Raw genomic sequence first — 22356 nt, forward strand, 5'->3', positions numbered from 1 at the left:
CATACCAGTGCACACATCTTCCCTAGGCCTCCACGACTCCTCTGGCACTGATCACCGAAGCACCTAAGGTGGTTTTTATATCATCTCTGATTCCTAGTGAATGTGACACTGACAGAGATGCTGAACAAAGTGACCAGAAATCATCCTCTTCCTTCTGGAGGCTGGGTGATAGAGAAAGACTGAGGGGAGCTGTCAGAAAGAATAGTCATATCCACCCTCCTTAGCAAATGCATAATACACAGTGTTGAGTACTCCTCTTGAGTTCTTTTCGTAGTTGGGGGAAGCTGTGCAGTAGGGGGCTTTCATGCCCAAATAGGTCAGGGTGAGAAGGGAGGGATCAGAAGCTCTCTAGATGACAGAAAGGGAGGCTCTTGACAAACTGGCTTTATGCTCCGTCTAGAAATAGTGTGAGCTCAGATACCATTGCTTCTGAGACAAACACAGGCCAGAAGGACCTGGTTTTCAGAAAGGCTGCTGATGAGACCATTCAAAACTAATGATTTTCCCCTCTGACTTCTTAAACTGTGTCAGAAACGAAGGTATCATGAAATAATGAATGTGCTTGTTTACTTCAACTTTTAGGGCTCTAGCTTACTCAGTCAAGGCCCTGTAGAATCTGAACTTCTTGAACTCTGCAGTTTTCCTATTATAATGGACTCTGGAGGTGTCACCACCACCTCAATTGTCTAAGCAGATCAATATGTTTATCTCTTGGTTCCCTCTGTGGCATGCCACCTCCCCTTGCTTCTTTTGTATAGACCCTTTCTGCTCAGAAAGCCCACCCCTCGCATCTACTCAGCTCATCCTTTTCTTCTAACACCCAATTCTGGGCTCATCCTCTCTGAAGCCTTCGTTGGTTGTCCAGCCTCTTGTGCCCTAGCTTCTACTCCACAGCTGGACCCATCTCCAGTCAGCACCTGACACATCACTGTCCTTTCAGGATTAACAGTCATTCATACAGCGCGTTCCTGGTCACAGAGCACGGTCACACATGCCATCTTCTTTAACAGCAAACTGTGCCGTGAGTAGGGCAGGGATTATTAAGCCCACTTTACAGGAGGCAACTGGGCCTCAGCGAGGTGATTTCCTAAGGTCACCGGCCCATATATGTCAGAGGGAGACTTAAGCCAGGCTTGCAGCCTCCAGACCCCATGCTTTCCTAAGTATAGCGTGAAGCCTGTGTAATAACACTAGCCCATAACTTTGGCATGGACTTACAAAGGGGATGAATAATTTTGGCAGCCATGATCTCATTTTAACCATGATCCTGTGAGGTAAAACTAGGAAGGATTTTTTTTTTACATATGCCTTAATTTATGTACCCTTATGTATTGTGATATGTGTATTTGTGTATGTGTGTCTTGAAATATGTATATATTCGACTACATAGATGTGTGGAACCATTCTATTTCTGTAACATTTGTGGAGCCCTTTTGCATGCATTATTTCATTTGATCCTGTCACGATTCTGTCTGAGGAATAGGACAGCAGCTAGCCTTAGAGCTATGGTGCTGTGTACAGTAGCTTTGGCTCACCTACTAAGCAGACAGTGCCAGGCTCACAGTAGACTGCCGTCCCCCTCACTCAGACGAGGAAGGCCCCCTGCTCCTCTGTCACTGTGAACATGTCAAGGCCCCTCCCTTCTCTCCCCCGCTCTGCCACAGGGACTCAGCTGTGTCCAGCAACAAGACGCCCCACAGTAGCTCCATCAGCCACATCGAGTCGGTGCTGCAGCAGCTCGACGATGCCCAGGTGCAGATGGAGGAGCTGTTCCATGAGCGAAAGATCAAGCTGGACATCTTCCTGCAGCTGCGCATCTTTGAACAGTACACCATTGAGGTACATGTGGGGAGGAGGTGCTGGGCAGGTGAGGTGGCCGAGGGCAGTGCCCCGGGAACTGGAAGGACTGCTGTGTAGTAGCCTAAGGGGATTGGAGGGGATTATGCATCCTGATATGTTTCTGGAAATCAGCAAATTCCACCGTGTTGGATTCCTTCCAGTCCCCCTCACCCAGGCTGCCAAGCAGAGCCCCTCGCCTCACTGTCTGTCTGGGATTACTCCATTGAGAAGGGTTTTGTTGGCTTGCATTGGACTCCTACTTGGCACTTTAGTTCCTGGCAGACCGTGGAGTTGGCTGTTTGGTGACTGAGGCAGACTTGTTGGATTCTATAGCTTCATGAGTAGGAAGGTGATAAAATTAGGTGGTCTCCTCAGCTGGTAACTGTAGATCAGGGATTAGATAGACTCACACAGCAGCCAGGAAGTCAGGAGACACAGGAAGGAAGATCCGAATCCTCAGTTTGCTTTCTGCTTATTAAGAAAGTAAGCATATGTGGAGGACATTTGCTGGTTCATTTCATTGACTCCTCACTTCATTCTGGGAAGGTCAGAATCCGCTGTTCTGGTATATTTATGTCCTCTTTGTGATGCCTATTAATACTGTCTGCCCCACATAATATCCACCTTTTATTTTATTTTATTTTATTTTATTTATTTATTTTTGCGGTATGCGGGCCTCTCACCGTTGTGGCCTCTCCCATTGCGGGGCACAGGCTGCAGACGCACAGGCTCAGCGGCCATGGCTCACGGGCCCAGCCGCTCCGTGGCATGTGGGATCTTCCTGGACCGGGGCACAAACCCGTGTCCCCTGCATCGGCAGGCAGACTCTCAACCACTGCACCACCAGGGAAGCCCCACCTTTTGTTATCTTCTGCTTTGACACAGTAACTAAAGCCAGGCCAGTAGGGTTTCTGAGGTGTGAAGAGTATTCAACACCTATGGCGCTTTGTCCTTTTCAGGGATGGCAAAGAGTTAAATTAATAGCTATATCTTCTCTTTGCTCCTGGCTGGTGTGTTGTGAAGGAAAACCAATGATCCCTCTACCATTCATTAAAACTTTACTTTGCATTCCAACCATCTCCTCCTAGTTGGGACTTCTGGGAGTCTGGGATTGATCTTCCCAACAATATCTGTGGAAACTTCTGTGGAACTGGTTTGGAAGGAAAATTATTATTTTTTCAAATGTTGTATGCTCCAATATCCCAATGCCAATGTCATTCGCAATCCCACGCAGGACCAGAAAACTGTCCTGGCAATAGAAGCCCTCTTCTTCAATCCTGAGACCAAAAATGTTTATAATGAGAATCAGAAATGTAAAAACAAACAAACAAAAAGCAGTCCTAAAGCAATCCTTCCTATCCCTGACTCTCTTATGACCTTTCCCTTCTTCACTGCTATCCTGACTTCCTGGAAGCCACTGCAGCTTTTTTGCTTAAAGATGTCATGTTCTAAAAGGTGCTTTCTGGACAGTTTCCGAAACAAAGGAAAAGATAAGTCTTTAAGTTTAGATCTCGATTATCCTTCCAACTCATTCCATAACTTCAAGTAAATTTATTTATGTTTCTTACTTATAATTTATCTTGAATCTACCCCCCAAGGGATTTCAGGTGGCAGACAGTATTAAAACATATATTGAAAGAACAGTGAAAATGCCAGTGGAAAATTAGAGGCGTTGGTATGCAGAAAGGAATGAAAGTGGGGTGACAAAGGTAATAAAGAAAGGAAAGAGGGGGCCTGAGTTATTATTCTTTGGTAGTTGGGAGTGAGACTCACCGAAATAAACAGAGGTAATGTTTGGTTGCAGCAGTGTTGGCGGCAGGCCCTCCCACGGTCTTCACCCACCGAGAGTGAATATATCCCTGCGGGAATTATGTTAGCAGGTGTGGGGATTTGTCTGTTGTATTCTTTATCTACTCTCCTGTCATTCCAGGTCCACATCAAAAAATGCTTAAAGGGGAGGAAATAACCTGAGGGTTTGGGTGTTTAAGCTTTATTTGATGAAACGGCTGTGGTTTTGAGGTCTGGGTTGCTGGTTTATTTCCAAAACGGGTCAGTTGGCTTCACTTTGCCACTTGAACTGTACCCCTGACATCAGCCAGGGGCCTCACTCTGGTGTGTTTGCCTGCAGTAATTCTGGGAAAATCCATTCCGAATCCAAAGCATATGTAAAAAGATATTCTTTTTTTTTAAAAGTTGATTGTAAATCAAATACTTTAAAATTGGATCCTATTTAAATGTTGCAGTAGAAGAGTTTGATATTTAAATTGTAGAATTTGCATTTCTCAGCCTTTGTTTGTATAAATGTTTGTATAAATGTTTCCCCTCCCACCCTGACAACAACTTGGACAGCTTGGTATGCTGCAAACCAGAACTAGGGAAGTAGTATGAGGGTCTAATAAAATGAGGGAGATAAAAATAATAAACAGACCAAATGAGGGAGATAAAAATGAGGGTGATAAAAATTTAGTTCTGCACCCAGGTTTTAGAAGGGGTCTTGTTCCCCATTTCGGATGTGGCCCAAACCTTGGGGAAATGCTGCCTTTCATCTTAGACAGAAATGGAAATCCTGCCAAACCTATGGAAAATTTCTCCTTCAAGTCAGATTGTCAGAAGTTATTTTTGAGGGTGATGAGATTATTTCAAATACCAGCTAGGGTTTCACTGTAAGGATGAAGGGCAAACTTCTAGAGAAGATTCAGAATGTGAAACTGAGGGTGGTTTCTGTAATGAGAGCCATGCTGGAGCTGATATAAGCCAGGGCAGAGGCTGTCACTGCAAAACCTACAGCTATGGTTTCCTTTCCTAAAGGAAAGCATTTGATGGACATACTCAGAATTCCTAGGGATTACTGAAAACCAGAGCTGACCTGCTCCCCTGACATTTGGGTAATCGAAGTGTGACTCCTTAACCATGTCACTGATGGCTGGCATGGGCTAATTAATTTTAAAATTAAGGTAACACATGAGTTGCGGCACCAGTCTTGTTTTACTTAATTATATGGCTTCCAGAGTATACCTGGGATGGGGTCAGGGAGTAAACCCACTGAGAGTGAAACTTATCCCACATGTATTAGGCAAATGTTCAGAAACCAGGACTGCAGCTGCATTCCTGACACTCCTTCTTAGACTCCCTGGAGACTAGATGAAGTGACCCATAGCGGAACATGATGCTCTTTAAAGTTTTTTCCCTGTAAGTTCAGCCTCCTATGAAAGATAAGTTATAGGAAACAGTTGTAATGGAAGAAACACTTCACCAAATGCAAATAATATTTATTTTGTGGTGGTAAGAATATGGATAATTTCTTCTTGTTTTTGATAACTCCATGCATTTCACCTTTTCTACAATTAATCAGAATGATCAGAAAGAAATAAAAAAATATTTTTAGAAGCAGGAACAGGACAGTGGTCTCCAAACTCTTTTGATTAGACACTCTCTCAATAAAATATTTTTGAACTTGCAACCCCCTATATACGCATCCATATTAATTTATAAATTATATACATGTTATACTATCACTAATAATCTCAAAATTCACTGTGCCTTTAGGGTGAAGTTTGACTTTTTCATTAGAAGTTGTAGTTCTGTATTTCAAATAGTCTTCTTGATAATTTTCAATTATTTTTTGGTTTTGGTCTCTTGACAGACCTGATTAGATTGTCATTGTTTCTTTACCCCATCATGTGGCTGCCAAAGAGTTCAAAGTTCTCTTGTGCTTTCATGTTTAGTATTATCTTCAAACTGTAGTTTCTTTGAGGAACCGTGCGTGTTAAGCCACGTCTTTTTGTGAAGGGTAGTTTAGTTAAAACTAGATAATAGATAAGTCCATTTAACTGGGCACATGAAAACAGCAATAATTTGAAATATGCTGAAAGCAACTGAACAAATGAGCCAGTCCACCCCTCTGCATTTTGGTCCTTCCACCGTCCCTGAGGTGCCCTGCCCACCACATCACCTGCCATGTGTTCCGAGTGAGACTCCAGTGTCAGTACCCTATGAAAGTCCGGGGAAACATCGTATCTTTTTTTATTGGTTTAATCAAATACGTGTGCATATAATATATATGCACATACATATGCTTATTTATATACAGAGAATATTTCTCTCTGTTATCAATGGATAATTTTGTGCTAGGAACGACACCAAGAAAGAAACTCTATACAAGGGACTAAAAAATAGGCCACAGTTATGATCTTTCCTTTTTTTTTTTTTTTTTTTTTTTTTTTTGCGGTACGCGGGCCTCTCACTGCTGTGGCCTCTCCCGTCGCGGAGCACAGGCTCCGGACGCACAGGCTCAGCGGCCATGGCTCACGGGCCCAGATGCTCCACGGCATGTGGGATCCTCCCAGACCGGGGCACGAACCTGCGCCCCCTGCATCGGCAGGCAGACTCTCAACCACTGCGCCACCAGGGAAGCCCTGATCTTTCTTTTAAATTTCTGACTCTATAATTAAAACCAAAGTTTTCTCAATGTACCTGAAAATTAATCTGCATCATTAACCCAGGTAAGGAATGGAATAGCAAACTATAAATCCATGGAGTTCACATTAGGACAAGCTGGGGCCAGGCTGAGGCTGAGGAAAATGGCCTTCAAGGAGGAAAATTCTGCCTAGAGGAGAGAAAGCTGATTGTAATTTGCACTGGTGGTCTCAACTCTGCAATTGGTTGTATGCAGAGGCCTTTCATGTTTTACACTTGATAAACATTTAGTGAGCACCTACTATGCACCAAAAATTGTGTTGGGCATTGAGGATGAGACAATCCCTGCCATCAGTGGGCTAGTTGGGGAGAACCATAGCAATAGAACCATCCTATAATGTGATCATTCTATGACAGAGAGAAGCTTACAGCTTGATGAGAACACTGAGACAGGAATGCTTAGCTTTCTCAGGCTGCCCGTGGAAGGCTTCCCAATGAGATGACACCTGGAGGACAAGTAAAAGTTGGTGGCTAGGATTTGGCATCTCTGAAGGATGCCATCTAGCCTCTACCAGAATATCTCCAGAGCCCAGAAGCAGGGCTGGGGAGAGGAGGGAGCTCAGGATCTCATTCGTGTGTTGAACCAAGACCTCCACCCTTCTACCCTTTGGTCCTGGTTCTGTTCTCTGAAAAACAGAACAAATCTGCTCCCTTTTATTTGGCAGCCTTAAAAATATTTGAAGATGTTCATCACAGACCTCTTTTCCTTTATCTGAAAAGTGTTGAGATTGTGTAAGTTATTTCTGCAGTCCCCTCTGACTCTAAAACTTCGATAACTACTTCTCTTTATTGTCAGCCCTTTTCTGTGGGACATAGCTCCGATGTACTCGCCGCTTTCTGGGTACACGTTGTACCTCTTCTGGTTGCCCCCTGCTGGCTGGGCTGTAGTTAGCCATGGCTGGCTTACACACACCCCTTGGGAGCTGTGTGTCCAGGACCTTGGCGCTCTCCCAGCACAGCCCAGGAGATAGGGGCCTTTTCTGCCTTGTTGAGACTTGTGCTCCCTTAAAAGCCCCTGGTTGTCTTTTCAAGATACGTGCTTCCAATACACTGACTTTTTTTTTTTACCTTAAATGAAAGCTTTTTATGTATTTTTCCTCTCAAATTTTACTCTTTTTTTTTTAGGCCCAGTTCTTCATCCTATCAAAATAAATTTAATTTATTATTGCTATCAGTATTTCAACAACTTGAAATATTGGCCAGGTCAGGCAGGGCTCTGTGGTGCTTCACTGGAAGTTTTCCTTCGGTGACACAGCCATCAGCCTGCACAGTCATTCCTTCAAAGGGCCACGTCATCTTCTAGTCCAATTTCGTAGCCCTTTCCTCCATAGATACAGTGTGAGACTCTGCAAAGCCTTGCTGTTCTCCATGTTTGTAACAGGCCTTAAATGCACCAGTTTAGTAACTATATCAAGAAAGAAAATGAGATCTGTTTGAGATCAATTTTTGTGGGTTCCCTTGGGATTCCTACAGCATTTTCTAAATGTACTCCAAATCGTTTGCAAAGGAAATGCAGAATAAATACAATAAAGTAAACCAAAGTTCTCACAAAATAGTTATTTGATAGTTTCTTCTAGACTTTTGTCAAATTGGTTTCAGGATCATTGGGAGTTTCCCCTAACATCTTCCTTTGGGGAAAAAAAAGGATTATTTACACAGCTTTAGTATTCTGGCATGTCACTTGTTTTTGGCAAATTATCAAAGATCCCTGATGGAAGCTTTCAGATCATTCTATAATGGGGTGGGTAAGGAGCTGTGGACCTGAAGTCAGGTGACATTATCAAGGTTCAAATGCTGTCTGCTTCTCCTTTCTGGTAAAGATAACAGGGAACTCAGTAGAAGGAAATGATGTAAGCTCCAGCACTGGGTGTTTAGCTTTCACGGGAGAAAACTCATTCTGACACTGAAGCATTGATAAGTTTTAGAATGGGTGAACAGTATACATCATAGGAGCTCTTCAACAGAGGGGAGATTTTTTTGAAAACAGAATAGAGTCCTACAAGTCTCAAACTGATTAAGATGCAAAGATATGGGCAAAATAAAGACTCAAGATCAGTCATGATTATAAAAGATCTCAGTTTTAATCATGATGATAATGAAAAAAAGAACATGAACTTGGTTCAATAAAAATTGTGTTCCATTATCCCAATTATCCAATTGGAATAGAAATTAGGTGACCGAACATTGGAACTCATCAGTTACAGTGTTGCAATATGTTCTTACATTTTTTTGCCAAAAATCAAAAAACAACCAAGTGGATATCTTTACTGCTAAGTCCTTCTGCTTTTCCAGAAAACTCTTGTAGTATCCTCAAAGGTTTTCTTATAGCTACATAAAGAAATATTTTAACTCTTTAGACAGGTTATATATATTTCTAAAACAGAGGGAAATTCTATGATATACTTTTAAAATAATCTGTATTAGAATTCACTAATCCCCATCATTTTATAAATTGATTAACAGAAAAAAACTTAACACTAGACTAGACAAGAAGCACAAATGCCTATGGTAATTTAGTTTATTTTAGTTTCACAGTGGTAATGCATATCAATGTACATACCCATTATAGATAAAATAGCCCTTCCCATGCAGTGAGACTGTCTCTTTAGCTGCAATATGTCTTTCCCTATCAGCCAGCACTTGTAGGTCAGTGGAGAATATTTAGCTTTCGCTTTTCTCGTTTTAATACAAATAATGACCTTATATTTAGAACAGAAAGATGTTCATTTGCAATTGACAGCTTATGTATTTCAGAGCATCTTACCACAATGAAATGCCTTGGATCCTTCCTCGCCACTGTTAGTTGGAATGGGACTGGACCTTAATGTACATAATGTATGCAGTGTTGATGCACACAGACACACACACCCTTTGCTGAGAGGCAGTATAGTGCAGTCATTGAGTATGCAGTATTTTGAGTTAGAGTGCCTGGGTTTGAAACCTGTTTCACCAGCTTTACTAATTGTGTGATTTTTAGATGAGTTACTCATTTGGTTTCCTCATCTGAGAAATAGGTATGAGAATAATAATTCCTAGTCCCCATAGGGTTATTAAGGATTTAATGAGTTAACACATAGAACATTTTTAGCAAAGTGCCTAGCACTTAATAAACACTTTAATACATTGTAGTCAGCACTGTTATTATTAATAAAATACCTAAATAATATATATTGGGTTGGCCAAAAGTTTGTTCGGGTTCTTCCATAAGATGTTATGGAAGAACTCAAATGAACCTTTTGGCCAACCCGATACTAATATGCTGTACATACATATACATATGTGTATGTATTTGCATCCAGATTTTAAGCAAACATTCCATCTTATTCTCCCCCATTGTTTCTCTCTGAATTTGTTACCCAATCCTGTTAGGTGATCTCTGAGTGTTCACGTAACTGCTGTGAGAGCCACAGGCATTTGCGCTTGCCATACAGAGAAAGTGCCCATGCAGAGGGCAGGTTACACTTCTCTTTGCCACAGCTTTTGTCCCAGTGTTCACACCCCAATGCCGGATTGCAGATGTGTCCCCTGTTCATGACAAAGGCCCCTGGGAAACCAGAGAATTCTAGATAGGTTAACATGGCCTTTATACTGAGTATAAATACTCAGTGTCAATTTTTTTTAACATCTTTATTGGAGTATAATTGCTTTACAATGGTGTGTTAGTTTCTGCTATATAACAAAGTGAGTCAGCTATACGTATACACATAGCCCCATATCTCCTCTCTCTTGTGTCTCCCACCCTCCCTATCCTACCCCTCTAGGTGGTCACAAAGCACTGAAGTTTTTAAATTTACCAACTCTTCAACAAAAATATCCTACTGAGGGGAAGCTTTGCGGTTTTTTTTGAATGGGTAAAATATTCCTGGCATTATATAAGGCCACAAACATACAGTTTATTGATCTGTTCGAAGCACATGATTAATTTCAAAGGTTCATGTGAAGTGAAGAAAATGGAGTTATCAGGAGTTTGTGGGAGGTTTTTTAGAGAAGAAAACAGGGGAAAGGTTAAACAGGCACTTCTCTGAAGTGAGAAAAATAGAAAGAAAGCTATCCCCTGAAGTTAGTTCTTGGACCAGCTCTGTTGATATGACACCGTGGTTAAGAGCCCTGGACTTTGTAGTTGAATGCTGAGCTCTGCCACCACCAGCTCTGAGACCATGAGGCAAATGATCTGACTTCTGTGTGCCTTCGTTTCCCCCTAGAGTTGCTATGAGGATGAAATAAAAGAAAATCAAATGCTTAACACTGTCTATCCCATAATAAATGCACAATTCAGGGTAGAATCTTCTTTTAACCATGATCATCATCTTCATCATGCTCACCAGCATCTAAAACTGATCTGAAGGAAAGGACTACACAGTGAGATTTCCAACTTTGCAGCTGATAATAAAGAGCTAAGGTGATGGGAATAGACCATAGGAAGTGGGAAAAGAGAGACAGGTGAGTTCTGTTTCAGGCAGGTACACTTGGGGGTGAGGGGAGAAAGCATTCTCTACACATAACTCCTGGGAAGGACCCAGAAAATGGGAGGAGCTAGTGAAGAGGGCTTTCTGAGAACAGAGCCCAAGGCTACTGCTAAACCAAGTCCCGTGGGTCAGTTTTTGACCGCAGAATACTGGGTTCAGTGAATCTCATCTGGTAGCAAAGCTTTGGGCTTCTTTTTGAAGTGTCTTCCCATTTCCCACTGCCTCTTATCCTTTCCAAATTCCTGTTCACCTCCTTCTCTGATTTTCCTTATGGCTGTGGCTCTAGAGTAGATAATTGTTAGAATAGAAACACTGCCAATGTATCTCTCATATCCTCACATGCCAATTAATTCAGAAGAGTGAGGCAGAGAGAGGCCACTGGAGCCCAGAGAGGAGCTGAGTCAGCCAGGAGCCGAGATGGAGCTAACTGAGTGGAAGGAGAAAGCAAAATAGGTTGATTGAAAGCTGAATGCCCTGTGGGTACTTTCTATTCCATCTTTCACTCATTTGGTTCTGCTAGTTTCTGCCCAGTACAAATTCTTCCAGGTTTCTTTTCCAAATGGAGTTAGATCACCAGATCAATCCCCAGACAGGTTTTTCTTTTCATGGCTTTGTCTCTGTATTAGCAAATTAGCCCATGTCCCATGTTATGAGATAAACCAGAGAAAAATGTCAGGTTCTGGGGGTTGTCATGAAGCTCTTCATGACAGAGGGGTGACTTTGAAGGGCACTGAGGACTTGAGCAGGCTGGGAGGAGGGACAAGGCTGTCTCAGGGCTGCTGGACCAGAGAAGGTGATTGGAGAGGGCAGAGCTACCTCTCAGGATCAGGGAGTAAACCAGATGCCTGGTTCACATAACAGAAGAGCATGAGATGGGACCAGAAGGCTAGGTTTGTTCATTAGCTGTAAAGCAAGCTTCAGGTTTGAAAACAAATTTTTTTCTTAAAAAAAAAAAAAAAAAGAGCCCCTGCTATATGCCAACCTTGTGCCCCAGAAAGAAGGTGGAGAGAGGGAAGCCAATGACAGAATATTCCTTGAGGAAACAGAAAATACTCAGGAAAGAAAATAATTTAAACTCCAGCCGACATTCGAAATTCATAAATCAGACTATTTCAAGGCTCTGGGCATCAGTTCTTGGGGATTTGGGAAGAGAGTCAGACATGACTCTGTGTAGACCCAGGAAGGGAGGCTTGGAAGCCAGGCTGTTGCATTGAGTAGCTCCTTGAAATTCTCATTCTTCAGGCTTCATGACAGACTTGGGGCCTTCAGCTCAATGGTATTGGGAGGTACGGGAGGAGAAGGGGAAGGAAGGAATATAGAAACACCAGATATAGAATCCTGGGCATACTTCACGTTTGCTTTAGGTTCAGATTCCCAAGATACCAGACGTCTGAGCCTCACTCTCCCCAGCCAAAGCACCTCACCTTGGCTCTGCCCTAACCAGGACCCTTGACACTTGCCTTTCTGCTCCACAGACTCAGGCCTTGGGACCCCTCTGGGATCTTCCTGCAGCAAACAGCTTCTTCATAGACTCAGTTTCATGAAAACAAAACAAAAACTAAAATGCAAAGAAAAGGCAGACTCTTCCTTTCATGCTTGTTTTCTTATTTTTATTTTCCTTAAGCTTGTAGACAAGGAAATGGACTAAAAATTTTGTTTGGTCTATTTTCCATATATTATCTGATAAATGACTTATATCCAGCATATATTAAGAACTCTTACAAATCTATAATCAAAAGATAACCTAGCTTTTAAAAAATGAGCATAAAACTCAACACTTTCTGAAAGTAGATACCAACGGTCAATAAGCATATGAAAATGTGCTCACCACCATGAGTCATCAGGGAAGTACAACCTCAAACCATAATAAGATATCACTTCACACCCACTAGCTTGGCTAAAATTAAATAGACTGATAATACCGAATGATGGTGAGCAACTGGAACTTTCACAGGGAATGCGAAATTCCTCTTGGGAATGTTAAACGTACACTTACCCTATGACCCTACAATTGCACTCCTAAGTGACCCTCAAGAGAAATGAAAACCAATGTCCACAGTAAGACTTGTGCAAGAGCTTTCACATCAGCCTTATTCATAATAGCCAAACACTGAAAACAACCCAGGAGTTCACCAGCTAGAGGACGGATACATAAATCACGGTATCTCTATACCATGGAACTCAGCAGTAGCAAGGAGTGAACTGATACAACACAGATAAATCTTAAATACAGTGTGTTGAACACAGAAGCTAGACATGAAAGAGTCCATACTGTATGATTTCATTTGTATGGAATCTAAGAATCTGTGAGGACAGAAATCAGAAAATGGTACCTGAAGTGGGGCAGGGTCAGGAACTGACTGGAAAGGATGACTCCCTAGGGTGATGGAAAGGTCCTATATTTTGTTTTTGGTGGTGGCTACACCAGTAACTAAACGTGTCAAAACTCATAGAACTGAATGCTTAAAATTTATGTGTCTTATTATATGCAGATTATACTTCAATTTTTTTTTAAATACAGGAAGGGAAAACATAGCTATAGGCCTAGTCTACAAAGGCCTATTCATTCTATATGTTATCTCTTATAAATTATAAGTTATCTCTCTTATTTTTCTCAGTTTAACTCCTTTCTCTAGTTAGAGAATGAAGTGCTTTTCAAAGATGGGATATAGGGACTTCCCTGGCTGTCCAGTGGTTAAGACCTCACCTTCCAATGCAGGGGGTGTGGGTTCGATCCCTGGTCGGGGAGCTAAGATCCCACATGCCTCGCAACCAAAAAACCAAAACATAAAACAGAAGCAATAATGTAACAAATTCAATAAAGACTTTAAAAATGGTCCACGTCAAAAAAAATCTAAAAAAATTTAAAAAGACGGGATATAACAAAAACCTGTTTGCCTACCAACCCGCTGGTTCCCAGATCCCCAAGGGCTCCCCACAATAAGTAGATACTAGGTTTTCGGGCTGAGCTCAGTGGATCCCTTAGTTGACCTGCAAAGAGGTGGCAGCATGAGGTGAGAACCCACAACAGTGAAGGTAATATTTTTACAGTTCCCCATTTCTGCTTCAAAGAGAGAAACTGCACTTTCAGTGGAGGAAAGTCTTACTGTTAGACAAAGAGTGGAATCCTGTGCCCTGGATGGCAGCCCCTCACAGGGACTGCTCGCCTTTCCCATCCCAGCCTTTATGGCCCTGGCACAGCATGGAACAGCACCATCTCTCAGCTGCATCTTTCCTTCTCTTTGTCCCCTGATGCTCCTGGACAGCAGTGTTTGGTAATTGGGAAGCTTATGCCACATGTCAGCTGGGATGAGACCCAGCATGATGAAAATCACTAAGCTGGGCTCTGGGCCGTGTGCCTAGGCTGCCTGGGCCATACTGCAACTGTGTGATCTGGGGTGAGGCTTCCATTGCCTCTTCCCAGAAAAGAGGGTGACAGCACCTGTGCCATTGCCGTCCCAGGGCTACCACAGGGCTGGCCTGCGAGAACAGACCTGAAAACCGTTTTAGAAAAGGTTTTATTTGATTCACGTATCAGGTGGAATTATCATCCAATTCAATACTTCTGAGTTCTTACTATGTGGATGCTAGCAGCGATTGTAAAGGAAGTATAGGATTCCGTCTCTCTTTGCAGGCACGTATTTGCGAGTAAACGAGGGCACATCACGGGAGTGAAGGCGTAGGGCAATAACCAATTAGCAAAGTCATCTTAGGGCGAGGTTCTCCTTCACTGCATGCTCAGTCTTCAGTAGACTCATTCATGCCTCAATAGAGTTTAATCTGCTTGGATTTCTAGAGGTAAGTTATACATCTCTACCTCGTTTTGTTACCACTTCCTGGTATCAGCCATTGTAGCCGAGAGAATACTGTACAACAGAACATGGGAACCAGATCAGGGCCCCTGGGTTTGGGGTCTAACCAATTGTGTAACCTCGGGCCATTTACCAGGATTCTCCAGCCCTCTGTTTCTGGTTCTTGAAAAGAGTTAGACTCCGTACTTAATTTATTTTATTTTATTTATTTATTTATTTTTTTGCGGTACGCGGGCCTCTCACGGCCGTGGACTCTCCCATTGCGGAGCACAGGCTCCGGACGCGCAGGCTCAGCGGCCATGGCTCACGGGCCCAGCTGCTCCACGGCATGTGGGATCTTCCCGGACCGGGGCACGAACCCGTGTCCCCTGCATCGGCAGGCGGACTCTCAACCACTGCGCCACCAGGGAAGCCCTCAGTACTTAATTTCTGAGGCCCTCTCCGATGATGAGATCTTTACAACAATGGTTGTGGTATGGGGGACAAAGTCTTTGCAGTCAGGAGAAGAACTGAGTAATGTCCTCAGGTCGTGCCCCTCATGAGCAGGGTGAACTCTGAGCAAAGCATTCCATCTGTGTGAGTGAGCGTCAGCTTCCTCTTCTGTGAGATGGACCTGGGGATGTCCACCCTGCCTGCCTCTCCAGGTTACTGTGGGAGTAGGATGAGATGGAGTGTGAAAACCTTTCTAAACCATAATCCATCATGTAAGTGTTTGCTGCTGCCGTAGACATTGAAACACAGGGAGAGCACTTTTAAAGGCATGCATACGTGGGTGTATGGCACCATTGCTTAAACGTAGTCTAGGGGTCAAAAAAGAGATGCAAAGTAGAGACAGTTCTGAAGCTTGGGTTAGTTAATAAGGCTCTTGTGGACCAGTGAGCCTGCACTGATGGTGGTCCCCTCACAGGTGACGGCAGAGCTAGATGCCTGGAATGAGGACTTGCTTCGGCAGATGAATGACTTCAACACGGAGGATCTGACACTGGCGGAGCAGCGGCTGCAGCGCCACACGGAGCGGAAGCTAGCCATGAACAACATGACCTTCGAGGTCATCCAGCAGGGCCAGGATCTGCACCAGTACATCATGGAGGTCCAGGCCTCAGGTAGGCGACCTGTCCCGTGCTCCTGCTTCCGGTGGGGAGGTGGTGAAGACAAGGACAGCAGCTTGACTCCAACAAGCCCTTCCGCTCCACTCACTCATTCTCTTCCCACAGGTACAAGGAACAGAGGTTTTTGACCCCATGTTAATGAAAAAGAAACTGAAGCATGAGAGCTGAAATTGTCTGAGGTTGCCCGGTTAGGCTATGATAAAAATAGGAATAGGGCCAGGTTCTCCTGGTGCTGTGGGGAGAAGGGGTAAAACCAATGATGGAAATTAGCACAGATCCAAAAACATGGTGGTCTGGAGAAATAAACCAGGTGGACTGCAAAGGCCGTCAGGCATCCTTGTGAATTGTATTCAGATGTACGGATGCTGCTGTTCCACCCCTGTGCCCTGCACACACTCTCCTGCCCTGTCCTCCACCGCCAGAGCCGGCTCCTCATTCCAGTCCAGGCCTATCTGTCCTCATTTTTCTTAAAACTGTCTGTGCTTGAGTGTAAGAAGTACTGATAAAGTTTATGGTGAGGTCATATAATTTTATAACTTCTCAAAAAACACATGGCCAAGTTATCCAGGCTTGACTTCTTTTCCTGCTCAGTATTTATTCACTGTTTTTTGTTTGTTTGTTTGTTTGTTTTGCGGTACGCGGGCCTCTCACTGTTGTGCCCTCTCCCACTGTGGAGCACAGGCTCTGGATGCGCAGGCTCAGCAGCCATGGCTCACGGGCCCAGCCACTCCATGGCATGTGGGATCCTCCCCGACCGGGGCATGAACCCGTGTCCCCTGCATCAGCAGGTGGACTCCCAACCACTGTGCCACCAGGGAAGCCCTATTCACTGTTTATCCAACAAGTCCATGAACACTTAATGTTACACCTGCCACTTTCTAGAACAGCCTTTGATGTTAGAACCAGAGAGAGCCATAGCTGTCCCCTCGCCCAACTAGTCCAGAAAGAGGAAGTCATTGATCTGGACTCACACCAGTGAAGTGCCAGAACCCAGGTCTCCACACTGCCACCCACCCGGCTCTTCCAGGAAGAAGCAGATAGGGCCTCAAGCCATCAACTCTTTAAAACATGGTCTGTCCACATCCCTGCTGATTGTGAAGGATATTTAAATCATGAGATTGTCAGGCAGACTTTAGCAGTCAGACTTGACTTTAGGGTACTGTGTTTCTCTTAATGACCTGATAGAGGACATAGCAGCATTCAAAGGAACTTCACTTCTAACCAGAGGAGAGACAATCTAGTAAATTCTGTTTACTTTGGTCAGCATAATCTTTCCTTGAATTTTCATTTGTTGTGAACAGGCTGCAGCTGCCTATGAGACCCAGGCCTGTTTACAGGGTGCAGCCCACGCTCCACACAGCTCCAGGAAGCCCCTGCATTCACATGATTATCTGGGGACTATTTCTAAAATGACAGTGCCCAGATACTGTGATCTAACACCTCTGAATGGGACTTGGGCATCGGCAAAAGCTCCTCAGGTGATACCACTGTGCAGCCAGGGCTGAGAACCACTGCTTTTCATCTTGATGGTTAAATCACAGCAGCTGATATCTATGACGTGCCCCAGGGCAACGACTTCCAAATGTGGTCCCAGATCAGCCGCATCAGCATTACCGGAGAACTTGTTAGAAATGCAAGTTCAAGGGCCCATCCCTAGAACCTGCCACGTCAGAATCTCTTGGGGGTGAGGCCCCACAATCTGTTTCAGTAGGCCCTCTAGGTGATTCTGATGCACTAATCTAGGACCACTGATCAGGACCTACTCTAAGTGTGGGCCCTGAACCAGCAGCACCAGCATTACTCTAGAGCTGATTAGAAAGGCAGAATCCCAGACTTACGAATCTGAATCTGCATTTTAACAAAATCTTCAGGTAAATCATGTGCATGTTAAAGTCTGAGAAGCAGTGTTCTTGGCCACAGCTGTACCTTTTCAAGGCCTTATTAGGGAAGGGGCAAACTGTGACTGAGAACCTTGTCTGGACTCAGGGTTTCACCCTACAACTTGTCCTCATGATGCTCGCCATAGCCCGCTATCCAACTAAGATGGGGAACCATGAGAGAATGCAGACATAGTACCCAGGAGAGAGGCTGTGCAGAGAAACTCTGCAGGGATGCTCATCCCCCATCCCTTCATCCCTCAGTATCGACGTGTCTGGCAGGTGGAGCGCCTCATCTGCCTGAAAACCTGCGGCATGTAGGAGCAGGATGCTGGCGTGACCTTGGGCAAGTGCGCCTCTGTCCAAGAGCCAGGTATCCTTGGTAACGGAAAGACTGCCGGGAGCTGGCAGTCCCTGAAGACTGGCTGTGCTTGGCAGCCACCTTAACCATGAGGGCTGAGTGGGTGAAAACACCCCAAGCAGATGGGCTGCCCACCCCCACATATCCTGTTCTAGGAATGAGCTTTGTCAAAAGAGCCTTGATTGGCCTCTTCAGTCTCTGCTCCTCCTCAGCTGGCTGTTCAGTCTGGCATAGCCCGTGAGGCCTCAAGGCTCTCAGGGAAGCTCCCTCTGTCTGCTGCCGTGTGCCTGTCCTGCAGAGGAGGCGTCAACCTCATCTCTGGCTTGGAGGAAGGGAGGGCAGCAACACGCCAGAGCTGGGGTCCAGGGGTGGAGGTTGGAGGCGGACCGAGAGTGGGCCTTACTGAGGACCTAGGTGGCCAAGGAAGGCAGTACTTCAGAGACACCGGACTGAGGCAATAAATGGGTTGGGCACTTACCTCGTCTGTTGAATGAACTATATTTGAACTAGAGGTAAAATAAACTATCGTCTCAGAAAAAGGACAATTAGCAAAATTAAGAATTTGGTTGCTATTTACCCTCCAGGCTAAAATAATGAGGGCTTATGCTTTGATTTTTGTAGGAGGAAATGATTTTTATTGGATTTTTATAGGAGAAGTAGGGAATTTCCGTACACTTATTTTTTGGTATGAAGTTTGTAACATTCAGCCAGGTCCTAGTAAATCCGCCTGATGTGCCAACAACCCTAACCAAAGCAAAAGCCTTGTTTAAATCAACATCAGCCTTAGCAGTAGTTGGCAAAATAGGAAGTTTCTTTACTTGCTCCTTGTTTAGGGTTATCTACTGGGCCTCAAGTTGGAAAGTGGCAGGGTTTGCTGGAAAGAGTCGACTTGGAGTAAACCCACTGACTGAATTCAAGGTCCAGCTGCACCGCCAACAAGCACTTTGACTTTGGAAGTCCCTGTTCTTTCTCTGTAGACCTTAGTTTCTTCTTTTGTCCAGTGTGGCAGGCAGGCCTTCATTCCTAAAGTCCCCTCCAGTTCTCACTAGCCATGATTCAGCCTCACTGCCCCCATTGGTTATGGCCCAGGTCTTCACCCTAATGTCACCAACCATGTGACTGTTACCCATGACCTTAGGAATAAGACAGGAGCTGCGTATCCTATGCATGCGTTGCTTTTGTGGTTTAAAGCGTCAAGTTCTCTCTTTATGCAAGGTTTTTAAGTGAAAACTCTATGGAGTCTATGGCCATGGTGCTTCAAATTTACTGTGTCTGGAAAGTACCCAGACCCAGTATTTAAATGAAGTCTTAAATTAGGTCGTGAGGGGCTTCCCTGGTGGCACAGTGGTTAAGAATCCACCTGTCAATGCAGGAGACACAGGTTCAAGCCCTGGTCCGGGAAGATCCCACATGCCGTGGAGCAACTAAGCCTGTGCGCCACAACTACTGAGCCTGCACTCTAGAGCCTTCCAGCCACAGCTGCTGAAGCCGGCTCTTAGAGCCCATGCTCCACAACAAGAGAAGCCACCACAATGAGAAGCACGTGCACCGCAACAAAGAGTAGCCCCTGCTCACCACAACTAGAGAAAGCCCGTGCACAGCAACAAAGACCCAACACAGCCATAAATTAATTAATTAAAAAAAATTAGGTTGTGAGGATCACTCTTCTCCTTGCACATAGAGGTTAAGGGTACAGCCAGGAGAGAGAGAGATTTCCTTTGTTGGGGTCCCAGCCGCACCTCTCACTACCTGGGTGTCCTTGAGCATGTTACCCAATCTCTCTAAGCTTCACCTTCCTCAGAAGAACGGCAATTATAGGAATCTTAACCATATGCAGTCATTGTGAGGATGCAGTGAGAGAAACACAAGCGTGGTAAAAGTTCAGTAAAGCTTGATAATGATTGTATATTATACTGGTATTCTAGTGCATACTGAATTCTGTTGGGGTTATTTGCGTTCCCGTAGCTTCGGTAGAAGCATGAGGGTAGGGCTCCTCCTTTCTTCTCTTTACGTTCCCGGTATCCAGCAGAGTGGTTATGTCTCGCCATAGCAAATTCTCAATGTCAATGTTTACTGAATTAATCAAGAGTGAACATCAGTCTGGGGGAAACAGATATACGTAAAAATAATGGGCCACAAATAATTGTACTTGTGTCATAAAAGGAAAGAAAAGGCCTGTGTTCTTCCAAAATGGAAGCTACTCTGGGCTGAAGGAATGTGGATCTGGAGGAAGGGAAGAAAAGTGGATATAAAACAATTGTTCTTAGCCCGATTACACCATCTTCACCTATTTTATTTCCTGTGTTCATCTCACATAAAAAAATATCAAGCAAGATAGATGAAAATGAAGGGCTGGAGTCTCCGGGCAGGCAGGGAGCCTGTTCTGGATGATCGTCTAAGCAGGTGGCTGGTCCCTTTGATGAAGCACCAGGCTAAGAAAGCCCATTTGCATGTGATGTGGCATGGGTAAGCCATGAGCTTCCCACAGAAAGACACTTTGCCCAAGCCCAGCACACTAAACACCGGAGATGCATGCAGGAAGAAAAAGAGCTGGAAAAAAATCTGCATTGTGGCTGGAAACAGGGATCCACTTCTGCAGGTGGATTTTTTTTTTTTTTTTTTTTTTTTTTTTTGCTGTATGCGGGCCTCTCACTGTTGTGGCCTCTCCCTGTTGTGGAGCACAGGCTCCGGACGCGCAGGCTCAGCGACCATGGCTCACGGGCCCAGCCGCTCCGCGGCATGTGGGATCTTCCCAGACCGGGGCATGAACCCGTGTCCCCTGCATCGGCAGGCGGACTCTCAACCACTGCGCCACCAGGGAAGCCCCCTGCAGGTGGATCTTAAATTGCATTTTAAAAAGTAAACATGGAGGCCAAGGGTCATCCCATGTTGCCTAGCACTGCAAAGGTAGAAATTTTTTATTTCTTCTTATTTTTTGATTTCAGTCAAGGAGATGCTCTACCTCATCCCCTTGGTAACTGCAGATAGTAACTAGAGGGAGTTGACTGCTAAAAGGACAAGTCATTCTCTTCTCTGTCTCCCACAGATATTTCAGGAGCTGGGCCTTGGAATTATGAAACGGACAGAAAAAATAAACATGAAAAGATACTGAAATTATTACCATGTAACACCAGAAAAAAATTTCCCACTCTCCCATATTGTTCTTACATAAAACACTATTTTTGCTTCTAGAAAAGAATTTCCTTTAGCGTGTACGGACTTTCCTTATATGCCCCCACTGTATCAGGCAGGTGTGTTGGTGGTGGCAGTGATGAATTTCTGAGTTGCTTTTTTAGGGGACCTAGGTAGTTGGCTAAGAAAATCACCACTGGCCAACTATTCTCTTCAGAATGGACTTAGCATCCAATGGTAAATTGCATCTGACCAGCTAAAAGAGAGTGTGCCTTTGGTAGAAGTTCCTGAGACAGGGTCTCTGGGGCTTTGTTTTGTATTTCCCAATGTGATCCAGAGGCTCGGTTGTGAATATTCTGGGTGTAGGCAAACTGCCCAGCAGGGACTGCTGTATGCAGCCTTGTCTGGGATGGAATCCAGAGGACCACCTCTTTGACTCCAGTTGATAAGGAGCTGATCATCTGTTGAAGAGTTGTTTCCTGACAAAGGATCAGTTAATCCAACAGAGACGGCATGGTTCGAGCATCCCAAACAAAGACCCGTTATGGTGATCTATCCAGTTTCACTGAGGGATATGCAGAGGTTGGGAGGGTGCTGGTGATGGCTATTTCCAGATTCCAGCTTTCATGTGCATATAGAAGGAAATGTAGTCTTTACGGTACTACCTGGTTTTTAATGGTTTACATTTTGTTTAAATCAGGAATTGAGTTAATCTGTGAAAAAGACATTGATCTGGCAGCCCAGGTGCAAGAGCTACTGGAGTTTCTCCAGGAGAAGCAGCACGAGTTGGAGCTCAACGCAGAGCAGACCCATGAGCGGCTCGAGCAGTGTCTCCAACTGCGACACCTCCAGGCAGAGGTCAGACAGGTGAGCCTGACTCTCGTCCTGCAGCCTGGGCTTCCCAGTGGCTGAGTCTGGCCTGGGCCTGCTCCTGGAACGGGGTAAGGCATACAGAGCCACCGGTATAACCAGAATTAGGAAATAGGTAAGTTAAGGAGTGGTTGTATTCGTTTCTGAAAGCTAGGCTGCTATCTACTGACTCTAACAAATAGATCTAATGGTACAATGGCTCAAACTACAAGTGCATTATTTCTCTGACATATAACAATCTAAGGAGAGTACCTCAGTGCTGTTCCAAGTTGCCCTCAGTCACTGAATCGATTCTCTTCCTTTCTATCCTCAGCCCTGCCCAGAGTTCATAGGAAATGCAAAGCCTGTATCAATAAACATATTCAGGCTTTAAAGCCAGCTTGATTAATTTGTGTGCCTAGTACAGGACCTGAC

General features: G+C 44.5%; 1 protein-coding gene across 5 annotated transcripts in view; it reads left to right on the forward strand.

Annotated features, from left to right (window-relative positions):
• Window positions 1-22356, forward strand: part of LOC309806836 (kalirin) — a 465266-nt gene that overhangs the window by 348765 nt on the left and 94145 nt on the right. For all 5 annotated transcript variants that reach the window (XM_082625795.1, XM_082625796.1, XM_082625797.1 and 2 more), the window contains exons 13-15: window positions 1665-1839; window positions 15501-15696; window positions 21773-21939. In XM_082625795.1, the coding sequence (XP_082481921.1) occupies window positions 1665-1839; window positions 15501-15696; window positions 21773-21939 (538 nt within the window). The remainder of the gene's footprint in view (window positions 1-1664; window positions 1840-15500; window positions 15697-21772; window positions 21940-22356) is intronic.

Source organism: Mesoplodon mirus (assembly GCF_964341445.2).
Source record: "Mesoplodon mirus genome assembly, chromosome: 6".
NCBI classification, from domain to species: Eukaryota; Metazoa; Chordata; class Mammalia; order Artiodactyla; family Ziphiidae; genus Mesoplodon; species Mesoplodon mirus.